At 44.8% G+C, this 18289-nt stretch overlaps 1 protein-coding gene across 1 annotated transcript in view; it reads right to left on the bottom strand.

Moving 5' to 3' along the window:
* Positions 1-8967: 8967 nt before the first annotated feature.
* Positions 8968-18289, bottom strand: part of kcnq1.2 (potassium voltage-gated channel, KQT-like subfamily, member 1.2) — a 157406-nt gene continuing 148084 nt past the window's right edge. The window contains exon 19 of the mRNA XM_076733173.1: positions 8968-10902. Within this exon, the coding sequence (XP_076589288.1) occupies positions 10756-10902 (147 nt within the window). The 3' untranslated portion in view covers positions 8968-10755. The remainder of the gene's footprint in view (positions 10903-18289) is intronic.

An 18289-nucleotide genomic window follows, 5' to 3' on the forward strand; every position in this document is an offset into this window, starting at 1 on the left:
TTATTTAAATCTAAAATGGGTAATTCATAATTTTCAACAAATATAATTAAAACTTTTTAGCATACGTTTTGGATATTTTTCTATGATTTTATTCAAATATTCAGTGATGAGATTCTGTTGTAAATATCGTAAAACTAAAAATAAATGTTAGTCATAGAAACACAACCTGGCTGTAATTTGCTTCAAAACAAATCCCTGCTGTAATGTTGTTTTAATTTGAATTTTCTTTCACGTTTCTCGTCACTGGGCGTGATGCATGCGAGCAGCAGAGGCCTAATCCGTGGCCAGACGCTCACTGACCTGCAGTCGCTGTGCTGCGCCCGTGTCTCGCTCTCTGTCATGGCACATCTTCTGCTGTGAAACCCAAATTAATGCTTTCACTGCACGGCATCTCCCTGCTTCCTCCTCGTGCCGCAGACACAGGAAGACACCTGCAGCAGCTCTTTAAAGCCGGGTGGGTGGGGGCTGTGGGTGTTAGGGGAGGAGGGGTGTGGTGGGGGGTGGTGGTGGTGGTGGTGGTGGTGGGGGGGTCCAGTCCTGAAGTGTGCAGGTGGGTAACCTCAGCTCAGCCGTCCACCCCCACTCTGAGCCCGGCCCATTGTCCCAGTGTGTGGGCCTTTGTGTGGAGGGCCATTGTGAGGGGCCGGGCCGGCCACTGTTGTGTCTGGGGCTTCTCTGCTCAGACAAAAGAGCCCGTCTACGAGCCTCCACCCTGCCCAAACAGCAGACTGACTGACTGACTGACTGACTGACTGGGTGTCTGACTGACTGCTTGACTAGGTGGCTCTCTGGCTGACTAACTGACTGGATGGCTGACTGGGTGTCTGTTTGACTGGATGGAGGCGAAAGAGGAGGAAGTGTGTGTTTCAGCCAATCTGCAATACCCAGCGCACAACGGTGTTAAATACTTTGAACAGGAAGCCTTAAATACCACATGCAAATTTTTTTTCTATTAATAAAAACACACTAGCAATTTGCTTTTAATGGCAGTATTTTTTTCATGCAATTATGACAATTGCAGGGATTTTTTTTTTTTTTTTACAATTTAAAATGCATCAAGGATTTTTGAGAAAATAACAACTACATGGAGGCATGCTCTGGTTGTGGTAAGTGAGAAAATGTAGGTTGCACCCTTTGTGTAACCCACGAGAGGAAGTGATTCACAATGTATACATGACAAATGACTCAGCAGAAAATGGCATTTTCAGTAAAGTGTAATAATTCCAGCCATAAATGCTGATGTGTGTGTGTGTGTGTGTGTGTGTGTATGTGTGTGAGAGAGAAAAAGCTTGCATAGCTGCAGAGGACAATCCCGTGCTGTAACATTTTTTAACAAAGCATTATTTTTATCTATACATGCACTGTAGGGTGTGGTGTCAGCAACCTGTTATTACTCAAGTGCAACATGGACATTTTCTTATTTCTTCAGGCAAAGGGAGGTATAATTTCGCCACACTGATGTAATAATTACACACAGTGAGTACAAAATGTTTGCAAAAGTCTGACACATTTCTTTATAAATTACATATGTATTTTTTTCAGCTGAATTCCAGAACAGGAAAGTCTGAGCAGCCTGGTGTGCAGCACAGTTTCATCACGTCTTCCTGATTTGACCTTGCATCTCGCCACTGAAGTGCCTCATCGGCGCTGAGGCACAGCTCCTTTTACACAACCCTTTAACAATGTGCAGCGTGTCTGCTTTAGCTAGACTGTTCACTTCCACGAAAGTGACCTCAGACAACAAGGTCAGTCAAGAGGTCACAGGTGAGGCGACACCGTGTGACCTCTGTGATGCAACAGTGGGCCTCCTTGCATAAGAAACACCTTTTCTGTTACAGCAGGAAACGTCCCCGGGAGCATTCCTGTGACAGCCCATCACAGCCACCCAAACAAAACCGCGGCGAACTCGAGGAAATTCCACCGAGCCGGTCAGTCAGAGAGGTGGAAGGCATCTTCGGCCTCTGCGACATCTCGCATGTGCCAAGAATTCACACTTCCCTGCTATATCAACAGAAACAGGTTATCTTTTCCTGTTAACCGCCCGGGCACTTAATATAAAGTCACAAGTTCCTCCCCATGTTTCCTGCCCAGACCACAACCCACGTCATCAAGCTATTCCCTTGGCACTTCAGGCTCTGAATCAGGGGAAAGCAAGTGCCCTCAAACAAACACCCAGCATCCCTCTCTCTGTCCCTCTCCCTCTGTTTCTGTCTCTCCCCAGTGTGCCTCTAATAAGCTGAGAGCAGGCCAAATTGCATCTGAATTACTGTATCTTTTCCGTTTCTCTGAGCGTTTGTTTTACCCTGCCTGGAATGCCCCCGGTGGGCGGGGTTTGGATGTTTTTTTTCTTTTTTCTTTTTTTTTTAAGGACATCTCAATCGGATGCAGCCAGCCAGGAGAGCTGTATCAATACAGCAAAACGGTCTCACTGAACAGGGCTTTGGTTGATGTGTGTGTGTGTGTGTGTGTGTGTGTGTGATGTGTGTGTGAGAGTCTGGGGATGAGAGGCAGGCAGAGAGGAGGGGGAGATGCTGCAGAGCATCGAATGACAGATGTGCAGATGTGCATCTGTGGTGCGTTTTTGCAGGGAGAAGGGGGGGGTGAGGTGGTGGTAATGCTCATTAAAGCAGCGCACCTGCAGCCTATCAAAGCGCCTTTATCTTTTATCAAGGCAAATCTGCTCAGGCACGCAGCCCGAGACGTGAAAACAAGCAGGCTGTGCTGCACGCTCACTCTCATTCTCTCCTTATCTCTCTCTCCCACTCGCTCTCTCTCTCTCTGCTGACCAGTGGATGGTACCTGGGCCAGTAATCCCATCAGGAATGTCCGAGGATGCGTTTAGATGCATTTGGCCGAGAAACGGAGGGAGAGTTTCCAGCTGTGCAGAACTGCAAGACAGATATTATGTTGTTATTTTCTTGGTCTTTACTGTCCATCTCACGGTGACGGTCTCTTTGATTCAATGCAAAAAATAAATAATGATGCAAAAAAAACCTTAACTTTACCTGTACAGCCTGTTCAAAGTGGACAATTCTGCCACCATCACAAACTGATCGAGTTGAACAAAAAAAAAAAAAGTATTGAAATTAAAATATCAAATTTCTTAAAAAAAAAAAAATACACTCAAGCACTTTATTTTCTTAATAAGCATTATAATAATTAATTGTAAATTATAGTTGCAACTAATGATTCTTTTTTTCTTTTAATCAATTAAATATTTTGTCCAAAAATACTAGAAATTTGTGAAAAATGCCAAGTTTCCACATCTTCTAAGTTCCTGTTTTGTCAGACAAAACTCAAAGTTATTCAATGTGCAATGATGTAAAACTGTGAGAATCAGGAAATAAGAAATAATAAATGACCCAATTAATTGAATAAGTTAGATTTTTTTGTCATTTTAGCATTGAAATAGATTTAAAAATAAATAAATAAATAAAAATACATGCCCTGGCTAACCTGACCTGACAGTAAGGGTGGAAGAAGTGACTGGATTAACCATTTCAGTGGTGGAAATTGTGTGTGTGTGTGTGTGTGTGTGTGTGTGTGTGTGTGTGTGTGTGTGTGTGTGTGTGTGTGTGTGTGTGTATGTGACTGTAGTGATACACAGCAGTTCACAGTGGTGCAGTCAGCGCTTCAGTGAAAGTCAAATTGTGTGTGTGAGTGTGCTGCAGTGCTGTCTTAAGTCCACTGGAGACTTATATCAGCATGTCCCCACATATTCATTTTAGCTAATGTTGTATGACCAGACGTAGTTGTACGTGCAGTATATCTTTCTGCATAATGCCCAGTAAGTGTGTGTCACCGGGCAGAGGAGCGGAGGATGGGTGTGTTAGGATGTGATGTGAATTTGACATGATGCAAAATATTTCCATATGATGCAACGTTTTGTAACATTTGCAGAAGTGTATGTGGCAATAATTCCAGTCAGTCAAAATACATCTTACAACACTGACCACAGTATACATCAAATTACATCCCATCCACCGAGCCGGCCTGCCATAATGTCTAAACCAATGACAAGGGAACAGTGTTGGTAAAAATGACACGGAATGGAAAATTGTCTTCAGCGTTGTTTTGGATCGGTACCAGAAATGCATCAACTTTCCACTTTTCAGGAGCAATAAAGCGGACCACATTTCATATGACTATACCCAGACTTCTCTCTGACTTGGCTCTTTTTTTTTTTTCGTGTGTGTGTCCTGCTTCTGCTGCCCTCATCAGGAGGCTCGCGGGGCCTCTGCGCTGCAGGGTCCTCAGTACTGGTGTTGAAAAGATTCCTGCCATAAGAATGAGTGAACATGTTCTCCAACACAGGGCCTGATGAGAAAAGCAGACTCCTCACCATATGAAACCTACCTCTGTTTTTGGACAGCCGTGGATGTGGTCCATTGGCTTCCCAATATTCAATTTTTCACTCTGTTTTCAATTTTCACCCACTGCAGATTACCATGTTGCTGTTTTGGGGGATTTTGAGCTGCCCTGCTGTGCAAATTTAACTGAGGAGACAGGTATAAAATCTAAATATGTGTATTTGCCTCACATATAAACCTATTACTGCCCTTGTTCAGTGAAAGTAAAAGACTCCTGTTTCTAACAGAGTGGAGGGAGTTTGATCTGGATGTTATTAGTGGTTGATGAGTGGATGGAAATCTGTGTTTACCTTATCTCCTGATCAGACCTCATTCTTCATACGTCACTTCAGAGAATTCGTGTTATGTGCATTAAGAAGTCAGTAATAGTGAAACCATATTTAACACGTTTTTCAAGTAACTCAGGCTATTTGCTCATGCTCTGTTTTCACTTCCCTTTTCTAATTAACAATACTCTCACAAATCGTAACATAACACCGGAGTGACGCTCAAGGCTTCTATGGAACATCACGGCCGTGTTGTTTTGAAATAACAGCCCCCCTTTCGCTCTTACAGTAGCTCCGTGGTGCAGCTGTCCACCATGCCTAACATTCTGCCTCGGCGGGCCAAACCCCAGCACACCACTGAAGTCCTTCCAGTTTCAAGCCAGGAATTCTCTCCCTGTCTGGGGGAAAAGTCCCCAATAATATGACCTACATAGGCAGCCCCCAGCCAGCTTTCCTTTGCCCCTCTACCACACCTCGCGCCCCCCTATCAGAGCGCCCTCAGACCTCTGCTCAAATCTGCAGCAGCCGTAACGACGCATTAGCGGCATTCACACTTAGCATAGTCAGCGCTGGGAGGGGTTTCTCTGGCTGGCTGGACCCAGGATGTGAAACTGAGCAGCTCAGATGGATCTTCGGAGCTGAACGGTGCCGGTTTGCGCTGTTGTTCTTGGCTGCAGAGCTTTCCTCTGGTCCCGGGGAGGGGTGGGGCACGGCGAGCCACAGACATATGGCTGAGGGAAATTTCGTGAGGCCAAAGGTCACGGGGGTCAATCTAACCTCCTGGCCTCTGGTTGATTTATTATCCCACGGGGTGATGTCGCCCTGCTCGGACCAAACAGAGAAGGGGTCAAAGGGCGTACTGTATCTGTTGCGGTTGTGAAAGGCTGAATAGAGAACCAGTTTTCTGAGATGGGGATGAGGGGATGCAGAGGGCCCTGAAAACAGAGCTCCATGTACTGCGGGGCCACATAAGATGAGGAACCTTTCCACTGCTGCTTTTCCCACAAGGGTATCACAGAAACCAAATCAATACTTAAGTAATAAGAGGGCTTAACAGTGATTTTGACATCTAATAGATGCTGTTCGGTGCGCATGAAAAGCTGTGTCTCGTGTCTCCTGTTACTCAAGCTTAACCTTGGTGGACCTGCTTTCATACCAAACTGCCTACACACCGTAATCATAAAAATGATGTAAAATCTCTTTACATTTGCCAAAAATAATCCTATAACATTATTCTTCCAAGAAACTCCCTTTTCTCCTGAATGAGCTGGGATTTTGGGGGGTTGCACATGAATGTTTGACTCTGATGGGATCACAGGTGTGTGCGTTTATTGGGTGTTTTATGACTGTTTTGAGCCAGACTAAGCCAATCAGAGTAAACTGGAACAGTCTATTTTATACTTGAGGACCAAAAATGGGAATGTCAAATATTCTGTGGTGAGGAGGCGCGGGGGAGGGCAAGGAGCTGCAGCAACTGTCCTCCAGGCAACTGGCAGCCTCAGCTATTTAAGGACAACTCCTGACAGAGTGGCTGGCATCAGCTGCTGCTGCTGACATTGTTTGTCACAGTCTTGGTTGACACAGTACAAACACGCACACATGCACATGCACACACACCTGTTGACCCATATCTGCTTTCATATAGCACTGCTGGGCCCCTGCATGCCCGGGCCTCTCTGGACAGGTGGCTCCCCAGCACCCCCACGGCAGGCAGACACGACCGCACAGCCCGAAAACTACGATCCGCTCGCCAGCCGCGGCCTCCCAGCTGAGCCTGATTGGCTGTTTTTTTTTTTTTTGAATGTGACTGTTTTTGAAGGGAGGAACAGTAATTATGGGGAAGGAGGAGAAACACAAAGCATCATGGGTACATCATGTGGGCCATAGACTGTCTTGGCTCCTGGATTTCCAGCCAAACAGATCATTGTTACGTCAAGTAATACAGTATCTTAAGTAATGTTAATACTGCAAATTTTGACCATTTTTTCCAAAAATCAGCGAAAGAAAATCCAAATGAACGCACGTTTCCATCCACGACTGCTATGTTCATCAAGATAAACAGCTGGTGGCGCTAATTCTCCAGTTGGCTGCCATTAAAATATGGTAGAAGAAGAGCACGCATACTTAAGAGAGCGTCATTCAAATCTCAAATCATTTAAAAAAAATGTAGAAAACATGATGGAAATACGACACTTCTGTTAGTGTCAAGAATCATTTTGATTAATTACTTATTAATTCATTCATTTGCACCTCTTCAGTGAAGCAAAAGCTTGATTGGGCGTTTAAGTCCGTTGCTTCATGTATGTAACGATGTATTTACTAAGTCTGTTTCCGCGAGCTGGGATTGACATGTCTTCAAACAAAAAGTATGCCATCAGAGTAATATGAAAAATGATCAACCAATCACAAAGTTGTTTTTTTTTTTTTGGCCACTTGGGGGCAGTGCAACAAGCTGCGACATTATCACCGTATAAAGTTGCTAATGTGAGCGTGTTAGCATACAGCGGCTTCATTAGACACTGAACGGACACAAAGCATCATTAGCTTTCATTTGGAGTTGTATTTGTGTCCATTCTGACATAAATACCACTTCAAGCTTTGTTTTGGTCTCCACCAACTCCTGAGAGAAATACCTGGCTCTTCTGCTAAACGCTCCTCTACGTTCACCAGCGAGCTGCTAACTTTGTGTCCTATTGAGTGCTGGTCAGTGAGTGTACAGCAGCAGCTGCAGTGAGACTGACCCGAAAGAGTAAACTTGTGGGCCACAAACCCCAAACAGAGAGTCAACAAAGGGGACCGCAGAGTCACATGATCAGTCTCTGAATGACTGACTTTTGACAACGACAGTCAACACCTCACTTCTTTTCTTTGCTTTAAAAACTAAAAACAATAAACCACACCAAGGGTGGGTCACATTAAATTATGGGTTTGTAGCCTACAAGCTAACATAAACTAGCTGAACTCTACCTGTCCAGTGCAAAAAGTCAAAGACAGCTGAAGTACACGAGCGACTGGTGACAGTGAGGAGACTCAGGAGCTGAGAACCAAATGTGTGTATAAGACATGAGAGGATTTATACTTAACAGAAACAGGACTCATAGAAATGCACGTGCTGATCTGATTCTGCTGTATCTTATTGAAGAGCTCAGGACATTTTTACGGTACTTTAGCATTTAGTCAGCTGATTATTTTCATGGTTTCATGCACATGATGTGTAAGCACCACAGTGTGCGATCTGTGATGTCTACGTTCTATTCCGAGCAGGGCTCAGGTGGCACGATCAAAGACGGCACGGACCATCGACAAAGCTCAGAGAATCTAGCGTTTCACGACCTAGCATGAGTTCCTCCTCTGCACAGGCTCTGGGGTTGCCAGATTTCACTGTCCAGCATCTGTGACAGTGCGTCCCTTATATTCCCCTTTTAACTGCCTCCTCAGATCCTCTTTTAGGTTGTGCTCCTGTGTTCTTCTGAGATCAAACTGTCTTTTGAAGTTGGAGTCTCTCGCTCTCTCTTCTCTCTGTCTAGTCTTGAGATGAAAGAGGAGCACGGGGTGACACAGAGCGGCCTCTGCAGACGGAGGTAGCCATGGGGTCTCTCCTTGTCCCTCCCTGCCAAAATCCCCCAGCAGTGATAGAAACCAGAGGAGGACAAAAGGCAGCGGAGCTCTGCGGCCCTCAGGCCCATGCAGTCTCTCTGGCTAATTGAAAATGGCTTTGCTCTCCTCTTTGCTCAGCTCACTTACGCTCCTGCTGTCCTCCTCCTGCCTCTCCTCCTTCCCTGTCTTTCTCCGCCGCCTGTCCACCCCTCCCACGGGACGACCCTCCCTCCTCCCTCCCCTCTCTCTCTCTCTCTCTCTCTCTCTCGGCGCTGGACTGTGCTGATCTTGGGACATCCCCAGTATTTTTTGGCCTTTGAAAGCAAATATAATTGAGTGGTAACATGAGACGTATTCTCTTTTTCCTCTGCACGCCTCGTTCAATGGGTTATGGAATATTGAAGTTCAAAGTAGGTGCGGTGAACGTGTTGTTTTTTCTTTCTCTCCCCCCTTCGTGGTGATTGCAGTGTGAAAGGAATTCAGCGAAATGAGGAGTTGAGGAGATTTTAGTTGGATGGAAACTCCGGCCCATGGCTTACCTTGACCCAGCACGGCTCGAGATTTGAACAAACGGCCCCCAAAAACTATAAGACAGGTCTCCCCCTCCAATGAAAGCAAATTATGGAATAGATGAGCCGGTAATCAAATTCTTCCCAAACCAAGAGAGCAGGCCAGAGCGTAATGAAACGGAGTTTTATTATTTACAGCAGAGCTACAGTGCAGAGGGCGTGCGTGAATATCATTTACAATCATTTCCATCCATCTGTACAACAGGAGCCTCACTCTCTGTGTTTCTCATCACTTCAACAAGCAGACATGTTCCGGGTTGATCTTTCCATGTGATAATAAATACAGTGCAATAAGGCAATGTTTCTATTTACAACTCTTATAAAACTGTACAGGAGAAGAGACAGATACGCACCGAGGTCTGTCACAAAATTAGCCTTTAAAATACAACCACTTTATTTAATGAAAGATAAATAACAGCTATTATTTAACCACCGCAAAAATATGAAAATATATAATAGTGCAGAGAGAAAGCCTCTTCCTCTTCCCTTTTTCACCCATCTTTTGTGTGCGCATCCGTCTTTTTAGGAACGTGCATGCTATAATTATAGGAAGCCTTTCACACAGTAGCTATATAGTTGAGTTATTTTCTATTCTCTACTTCCTACACGCCTCGGCGTCCTGTCAGATAAATCCTATGAGCATGGGAACAAAGCGAGAGCATTGTCGTTTTTATTTCAAACGTGTGCTCTCGCTGGTGGGCGGGTACTTCCAAACCTTTCACACAGAATTAGTGCGCCTGCTCCTCAAAGCTCACTGTTTAAATTCTGCACATTTTCCAGTGTTTCTTTTCATTAGTCGCTCGCAGTGAGTAATCTCCCCTTACCAGGAATTCAGCACTTAATTAGCTCTGGAGAGAAAAAATAATCAGAGCTTTAATGGGGCAAATTTATTTCAAATTGCACACAGCAGTGTGAGACCCCTGAAGAGGGTAATAGAGGATATTAAGCAGGGTCCTGGTGGTGGTGGTGGTGTGAGTAGTGGAGAGCAAACGGAGAGACCACACCATAACGCTCTGACTGTATTCCTGTTACAGCTCCGGGCCCTGCCACTGCAGTTTGGCTATTTTCATTAGCTTCAGAGTGCTGTAGCTGTAAATCAGCACCATGTTAGCTTGACACATCTCCTTAGCTCCATTTCTTTTCCTCCCGCCTTCCGGTTCTTGACGCAGGGCAAAGTCAACAGATAATCTGCCTTTCCCTCCTCGTGTTATTCGATCACTACTAACAAACACCCGCCGCAGCCTAAGTACAGTTAGGCTAGATGGATATGTGGCTATGGAAATAACCCCGTTGTGTACTGGGTGTGGATGCTGCCAAGATAATCAGAGGGGTTTGAGGAATGCCTCTGCCATGGCTGGACTCTCAGTTTTTCTCTGTGTCTTTGGGGAACTTGAGTGCTTTGATTGCATTACGGCTTCATTACTGGGTTAGTTAGCTTTGGAATAATATTTGGAGTAGAGGAATGCAGCTCAGTGACAGGCCACACATAAATTAACATTATCTGAGTAGTGCGATTATGAGGCTAATGTTCTGAAATAGATTCATGCAGCGTGTCGCTGCTTCCAGGGAAAGACCGAGGGCCCACAATGCTTGTGGAGGAGAGAAAGCTACATTTAGACAAGAGAAAATAGACCCAAGCAGGGTCAACAATCATCAGAAGAAAGAGGTCAGTCAGCCTTCTTTCCACACCATGAATCCCACTCACACCGCTGCTCCTGCCCTCGTGTCCCAGAGCAACGCAGCGGCAAGCGGACAATTAAAAAGTTGTTCTCTTCTCAGTGGTCAAAAGTCAATGAGAAAATTTGGGATTGCAAATGGAAGAGAGTGAGGGTTTTTTTTTTTTTTTGGAAGACTGAGTCCCCTTGTTACGTGCAGGATGGCCTCCGTGTAGCGGGGCTAGGCTGTTTATGTGAAGTCCTGGTCCTTTACTCCATCTTACCCACCGCTGCGACATCAGGGCCCCTCGTCGATGCTGGTGCCCATGCGCTTCTGGATGGTCACCCTGCGGATGGAGGGCTTGGACACCAGCTCCGGCTGGGGCGGAAACTGCTCCATCAGGATCCGCAGGACGGAGTCCATTTTCTGGTCCATCTGATAGACCTGGATTTCACACAATGACAAAAGTCAAACAGGTTAGGTCAGATGAATGCCTCCGGGATAAACGCTGTGAGCGTAAGTACAGTGCAGACATGCCCCATGAAACAAAGAACGTCAGAGCGTTTGTGCTTTTGTTTCGTATCCATCTGCCTCTTTAATACAGTCGCCATCCCAATGACAGAGCAGTGCGGGATATAATGACACGTTAGTCTGCCCGTCGCCGTCTACCTGCTAAAGCCACTCATTACAAAAGCTGTTGAGCTATATGATCCCTGAGTGGGCGGACAGACACGCACACACACACAGACCCGTGCACACACACACACACACACACAAACACAGGCCGCTGTTGTTTACATGCTTTCCCAACTGTAAACACAGGTGTGTCACCCAGCGGAGACATCTCTGACAGGGCACAGCCGGCCTAACTATGGTGTGAATACAGATGAATGGCTCCACCTGAGTGGAAGAGGTAAACAGACAACAGACTGCCTGGTGACATGCAAATACAGCGAGACGCACTCGCAACCACAAAAAAGCAGTCGTGCAGACTTATTACACACACTTCTGGAACTTCAAAGAGATTTTCTACGTCTTCGCAGCCGTGGCCTGAGTTTTACCTCTGTACTTATTTATTTTCCCCTCGTGAGGCACTTATACACACACAGACGCAAGCGCGCACACACAGCAATATCGGCTTCAAGAAACCAGGGAAAATGATAAAGATGGCGCTTCGTAAATCAAAGCCTAAACAGCAAAGCACATCAAAGAGCCATAACATCTCACGCACCAGGCAGAACAGACAGATTCAGACTCCTGTCTCTACTAGACGCTGATAGCGAACAACTCCGGCCCAACTGCGGTATTTCTGGCAGGGCGCAGTCAGATAGTTAACATCAATGGCATTTTCATAGGCCCAAGCGCACGGCCCCTCTTTCTCCTCATCTTTTAGTGCGTGTGCCTGATGGCCCGGACGTTTTTATGGCAGAGCGGGACATTTAGCAGCTATTATTGTTGTTGAAATATGAGCCATAATAGGAAGCGTAAATCTGAAATATCAGAGTGTGTCGCAGAGAAGAATGGAATCGCATCCCAGTACGCACCGTGATCACAATTTATACACAGCTGAGCACTGTCAAAATGTCTGACGAGCTGGAGCCTGCAGACAAATACCTCAGCTTTCAGTTTTTTGCTGTTTTTAGATGTTTCTAGATCTTATGACTACAATATTTATGTTTTGCATCTACAGTTAAAGCTAGCACAGACAGTGAAGTTTAGGTCATGTGTAATACACCGGCTGCTTAAAAGGCTTGACTGTGGTGTTTTTTTCCTCATTTGCAGGTGACCCAGGCCATAATATAACCATTTGCTCAGAGAAATCCAGCATGACAGAGCAAGAACTGCTTCCTTTTGGTCTTTTTTTTTTTTTTTTTGCTGAGGTCTGTTGACATTTCACCAATCGCTGTGCTTTCCTCTGAGCTTGTACCATGACCTAAATAGTTGCACTAAGTAGACGAAGCACGCGCTGGGCCCGGATGAAGCTTAGAGAATAATAGGCTATCATAAACATGTTGGGCAGTAATCTACAGACTTATCAACATTCTCGTTGGAGCTTAAAATGGATCAGGAATTCCTCCTGCTGCGTGTCTAAAAGGAGTGGCCCAGGAGACCCACGGAGAGACAAGGAAAACAGAATCAGACTTATTTATAGCCGCTGATTGTGTGTATAGCATGTGTGTGTGTGTTTTGTGGAGATGGATGTAGGGGAGAGATGCAAAACTGAGAGGGCAAGATTGTGCAAGCGCATGTTTATGAATGTGTCACTGGTGGATGCGAGCTCGAGTGTTGCAAGAGTGCGTCTCCTGGTGTGTGTTTCCAAGCCTGGATGTGGGTGAAAGAGATGGTGTGATTACAGTTATGAGAGGACAAAGTTAGAGAGGAAGAAGCTTTGAGTTTTTTATTCTTTAGTTTTAATTTCTTTTTTTTTTTCTTCCAGTTTGGTGAGACGATGACTCGACTCACAGGTCATTTCTGCCGTCTGTTATGCAAATATCCTGAGTCCCACAGTCAGCGTTAGTGACACTCCTCTTGTGTTCCTCTTTGATAATACCCTTCCTGTGTTTGAGCTGCTGTACTGTATGTTGTCATGATGTGTGAGACGTTTCCTTTAGCCACATTACATAATTTTGCTGTGCTGACGACGGATGTCAAAGCAGCTCTTGCGGCTACTGTCTGGCCTTTTGTACCTCTATAAGCAATTAGCCATTAGAGCTTATATGCAGTTATTTTCTTTTTAAATACAACTCGGATTCCAAAAAAGTTGGGTAAAAAGTAAATAAAAACAGAAAGCAATCATCTGCAAACCTAACTGTGTTTACTGACAAGTTTTACAAAGTGTTCCTGAGCCCATGTAGTAACATCCTTTACACAATCATGTGTTCACAAAGTGGTGAACCTCGCTCCATCCTCGCTTGTGAACGACTGAGCCTTTCCAGGATGTCCAATCATGATTCTATCACCTGTTACCAATCAACCTGTTTACCTGTGGAATGATCCAAACAGGTGTTTCTGGAGCATTCCACATCTTTCCCAGTCTCTAGCTGCTCCTGTCCCAACTTGTTTGAAACGTGTTGCTGCTTCATATTCAGAATAAGCAGATATTTACAAAAATCAATAAAGCTCATGGGGTAAAACATTAAATACTTTGTCTATGTACTGTTTTCATTGAGTATATGTCAAAAAGGAAGTTTTATTTATGTGTTTTTTTGGAATCAGGGTTCGTTTGTGGCTGCTTTTGGAATTTTACTGTAATTTACATGTGAGTCTGTCAGTTGCAGTTAATTACTGCAGGGCTGCTGTATTGAGAGGAGCTTCTTGTTATTTTGTTCCCCCTGCACAGTTTAAATGCTGGAGTTGGGTGTCGCCACTTCTGTGTCATATAAACGCATGTGATCCAGCGACAGGTGATGCTCCAGCTGTCCCTGACCCGCCCTCTGACCACAGACAACACATGGGACAGTCACAAGCAGGGCTGACCCTTCAGCAGCAGGGGGTTTCCCTGAACTCGATAAGGTCCCTCTGACTACAGACGAGTCCGCTCAGAGAGAGAGAGACAAGTGTCCAAGTGTCCAGTGCCTTAAGGTGCTTTATGTAAGTTTATCGCCTTAGTCATCTCAAGATATACTCAGTAGTTTTTAATGAAAAGTCAGTTTGAAATCTCGTTCTTTCCCACTCTATTTCTTATTTAACTGAATAAAACATGAACTAACTCCAATCCACTGAAGTGTAGTGTGTCTGTAAACCTTTGGATTTCCTGACATAGAGAACATAACTTATAACATTTAACTTTTTTAGTACACTTACGATAGAAAAGTCTCACCCTGCACACAATGCAACTAAAAACTTTAAGAAAAATGGATCCCATATAGAGCTGCAACTGATTTCATTCAATGATGATTTATCCATTGATTTGTTTTTATTAATCAATTCATTGTTTAATCTATAAATTGTCCAAAAATAGTGGGAAAAAACCCCCTCACAGTTTCCGAGAGATGTAGGTAACATCAAACTGCTTGTTTTGTCCAATCAGTGATCTGAAATCCACTTACAGTGTTATAAAAGAGAAAACCGGACAAACCTCACATTTGGGAGGCTGAAATCAATAAATATTTCATATTACTCTCCAAAAGTGGATGAGATGGGCTGTGGGAACAGACAGGGATATTCACTCAATATTTAATACACCAGGAAAGCTTCAACAGGCAACACAGATACTGTATCGACAGTATATTTGGCCTTTGACCTGTATTCCTCGTACTTCCAGTCACTGCAGCAACTGGCGGAGACATCGAGACAACAGTGGGGAGGACACGGAGCTCCTGTTCACACAGGAACACCCTTCCTGGACCACCTTCCTGCCCTCCCCTGGGACCGTCTGTCCGATAAACACAGAACAAGCATGCAAACACTGTGTCCACACGGTTGTTTGTGCTAGTCTGCCTGTCACCTAGCAAACAACAAACAAACAAGGAGCCAAACGAGGGACCGCATCAACTGTGGCCAAAGAGCTGCAGGGCAGAGTTTAGGCAAGAGAGTGATGATGGAAAACTAATAAAGAGCTGATGTGAGTAAACGAGTGAGTGACGCCACAGGGTAAAAGTCGTCAGGAGCCTCGCTGTCACCAGTCTGACAGGCCGTTTGTCCTGCAAAGTAAACTAAATGGAACACGCTAATAGCTGCTGCAGCGAGTTTCTGAGTGGATTGTAGTAGTAGAGGAGATTATGGCTTTTCCAGTTAAATTCGGCACACGGACGCAAATGAAATTCATGATAAGATGAAATAAGATCAGCTTTATTATCCCTGCAGGGCATTTTTGCCTAGACACTAGAGCTGCAGCATAAAGGGCAATAAAAGCAGCCAGACTGAGAACAGGCAACAGCACGTGTCAGACGTACATTACATCATACATCCAGATCTGACATGGGTTTGCTGTAGAAAGCTTACCGGAGGCTCTCTGCAGATGTTGTGTGGCCAAACGTTATTTCTGATTTTACTGCAGATGCAAAAGTTTCCAGATATGCCTTGTTAATCAGGCTGCATGTTGTGAAAGGTGTGCAAAAAAGGATGCACGAGACAGCTGAAATGTAGTCAGAGGTGGAATGTAACACTACTCCACCACATTTCTGACAAAGTAATTATCCACTTTCTTAACTTAATCATTTAATCTGTTTTTCATGCAAGAACGCTGCATTTCATGGCTCCAGCTTCACAAATGAGAGGATTTGCTGCCTTTCCTTTCAATCATTGTAATCATTTTAATTTATGCTTTAATTATTTTGAGGTTTGGGCTGCTGGTTGGGCAAAACTATTTTTACAAACCCAACAATCAATCAATAAATGGAGAAAATAACCAGCAGATGAAGCCATGTTGAAAATACATCACTGGTCCTGCACAAACTAGTTAAAAATGAGCTCCACCTCAACCAACTACAGCAGCAAAATCCTGCTTTTACATGAATTCATGAGTAATAATAATCCAGTGATACAATATATAATAGTGTAACAGTCACAGGGGGCATTTAAGTGCATTGGGTACATTTACTTAAGCACATTTTCAATGCAGGGCTTTTACTTGTAACACTATTTTTACAATGTGTTATTGGTATTTTTAGTACAAGATGTAAAATACTTCCTCTACCACGGAAAATACTGCTTCAGTGCCTTCGGTTTGAATATTTCACCTGGTGTACAAGAGGCAAAAATAGCTGTAACACTGTGAGGTGTTTCAGCATGTGGATACAGAATATATACTGAACATACAGTTCAAGAGGGTAAAAAGAGAAGAGAAGAGAAGAGAAGAGAAGAGAAGAGAAGAGAAGAGAAGAGAAGAGAAGAGGAGAGGAGAGGAGAGGTAACACTATGGCTGTCATGTAGAACAGAAGTCCTTAATTCACACGCAGTCCTCACCAGCCGGCCGATGCAGATAGAGCGATTCACACTGCCATCTGTTGGAGAGTCACGACGCCTGGAGAAAAGCTTGGAGCTGCCATCGCTGCATTCTGTGAGCCGTGCCAAATTTTACCATCGCATGATTACTGACAAATGGAGACATGACATGCAAGAGAGATATGAGATACTGGCTGAGGCTGAGTGCGCGGTAGCCTTGACATGTAATGAATGGTATTTAGGTGATGTGGAGTGGTGTGGCTTATCCAGCAGGGGAAAACAAGGCCAGTATATACAGTGAATAGCGCGGTCTTGGCTGTATTAGCGAGCACATAGTCTTTATTTGAACAGCCGACACACAGACACCGATCACGTAGGCAAACAAAAACACAGCGACTCATAGAGACACAGAACTCCCCGTCTCGCTCTCTTTCTCTCTCTCTCTCTCTCGCTGACAGTCACCTTGAGGAAGACTAAGAAATGAAAAGGAGGGAAGAGGAACGAAAATAGAGAAAACACAGGAGTAAAGTGGAGGAGACAGAGGTGCAGCGCTGCCAGAAGGAAAGACTACCAGCTCCAGGAATGTCTTGGCATCCGTGTCCGACCAGGCCGCGCTATTCAACAAAACAAGATTCCTGTCATTGAAATGCTCTCAATCGCACGAGACAATGGAGCTAGGACAGAAGGAGAGATAAGACGAGAGGAAAACAATTGCACAGGTCACCGTCCTTGCATGCTGTAATGAATGTGTAATGTGTTTTCCCATCACTGTGACCTCAAAAGGCCTGGTGTTGCAACCCGTGTAACACCAGACAATTTTACAGCGTCATAATTCTCTCGCACCTTTGTTATGATCGTGTCTGCTTACACGGCACTCGCGTGACTCATGTGACGTTCAAGTGGAAAAGCATTATTCAATATCCCTCGAGGGCCTTTTGAGTGACTAAGCAAGGTTTTAATATGCAGCTATAGTGAAGACAGAAAATATCTGACTTTCTTTTTAGCTCACTGAAGTCCATTTCCTTTCTTAATAGAGCAATCACTGTTGATGAGAAGCCGTCTAAACTCACACTGCTACTGTGCAGGGATGAAAAACTCCCTCTGATAAAGTACTTCTTGAGCAATAGCGAAAACAGCAGCTCACTCTAAATGCACCAGTACTTAAAGGTACCCTGAAGAGTTGTTATATTAACATTCACCATTTCTTACTGCCTCTATCCTTGAGGCCTAGCAGACCTGTTGAATGCATCTAAGCATTCTGTCCATAATAAAATATTCCTGTAATTCAGTGCTGCTTCAGGAGCAGGTGGAGGTGTAGGTGGTGCTGCAGTGGGTGTGAGCAGTAATGTGGGCGTTTTACCAAACCATTGTGGTGAAGAGGGAGCTGAGCCAGAGGCCAAAGCTTTCAATTTACAGGTCGATCTTTGTTCCAATCCTCACCTGCTGGCATGAGCTGTGGAGAACGTGGATACGAGCAACCAAAATGAGTTTCTGCCACAGGCTGGGCTCAACCTCAGAGAGGGTGAGGAGCTCGTGGACTAGAGCCACTGCTCTTTCACATCAAAAGGAGCCGTTTGAGGTGGTTCGGGCATCTGATTAGCACGCCTCTGGGGGGCCTTCATTTGGAGGGTTTCCAGGCAGGTCCAACTGGGAGGAGACCCCGGGGTTGATGCAGAACATGCTGGAGGAATATATATCTCATGTAGCCTGGGAACGCCTTTGGATCCCCCAAGAGGAGCTAGAAAAAGTTGCTTCTGAGAGGGAAGTCAGGAACACCCCATTTGGCCTGCTGCCACCATGACCTGACCTCAGATAAGCGGAAGAAAAAGGATGGAAGGATGGATGGATGGATGGATGGATGGATGGATGGATGGATGGATGGATGTTGGCAGGCAAGTATTTGCAGAATGTACAGGGCAGCTTACAGGAAGCCACTGCAAGCAAG

Source organism: Chaetodon auriga, chromosome 6 (genome assembly GCF_051107435.1).
Source record: "Chaetodon auriga isolate fChaAug3 chromosome 6, fChaAug3.hap1, whole genome shotgun sequence".
Classification (NCBI taxonomy): domain Eukaryota; kingdom Metazoa; phylum Chordata; class Actinopteri; order Chaetodontiformes; family Chaetodontidae; genus Chaetodon; species Chaetodon auriga.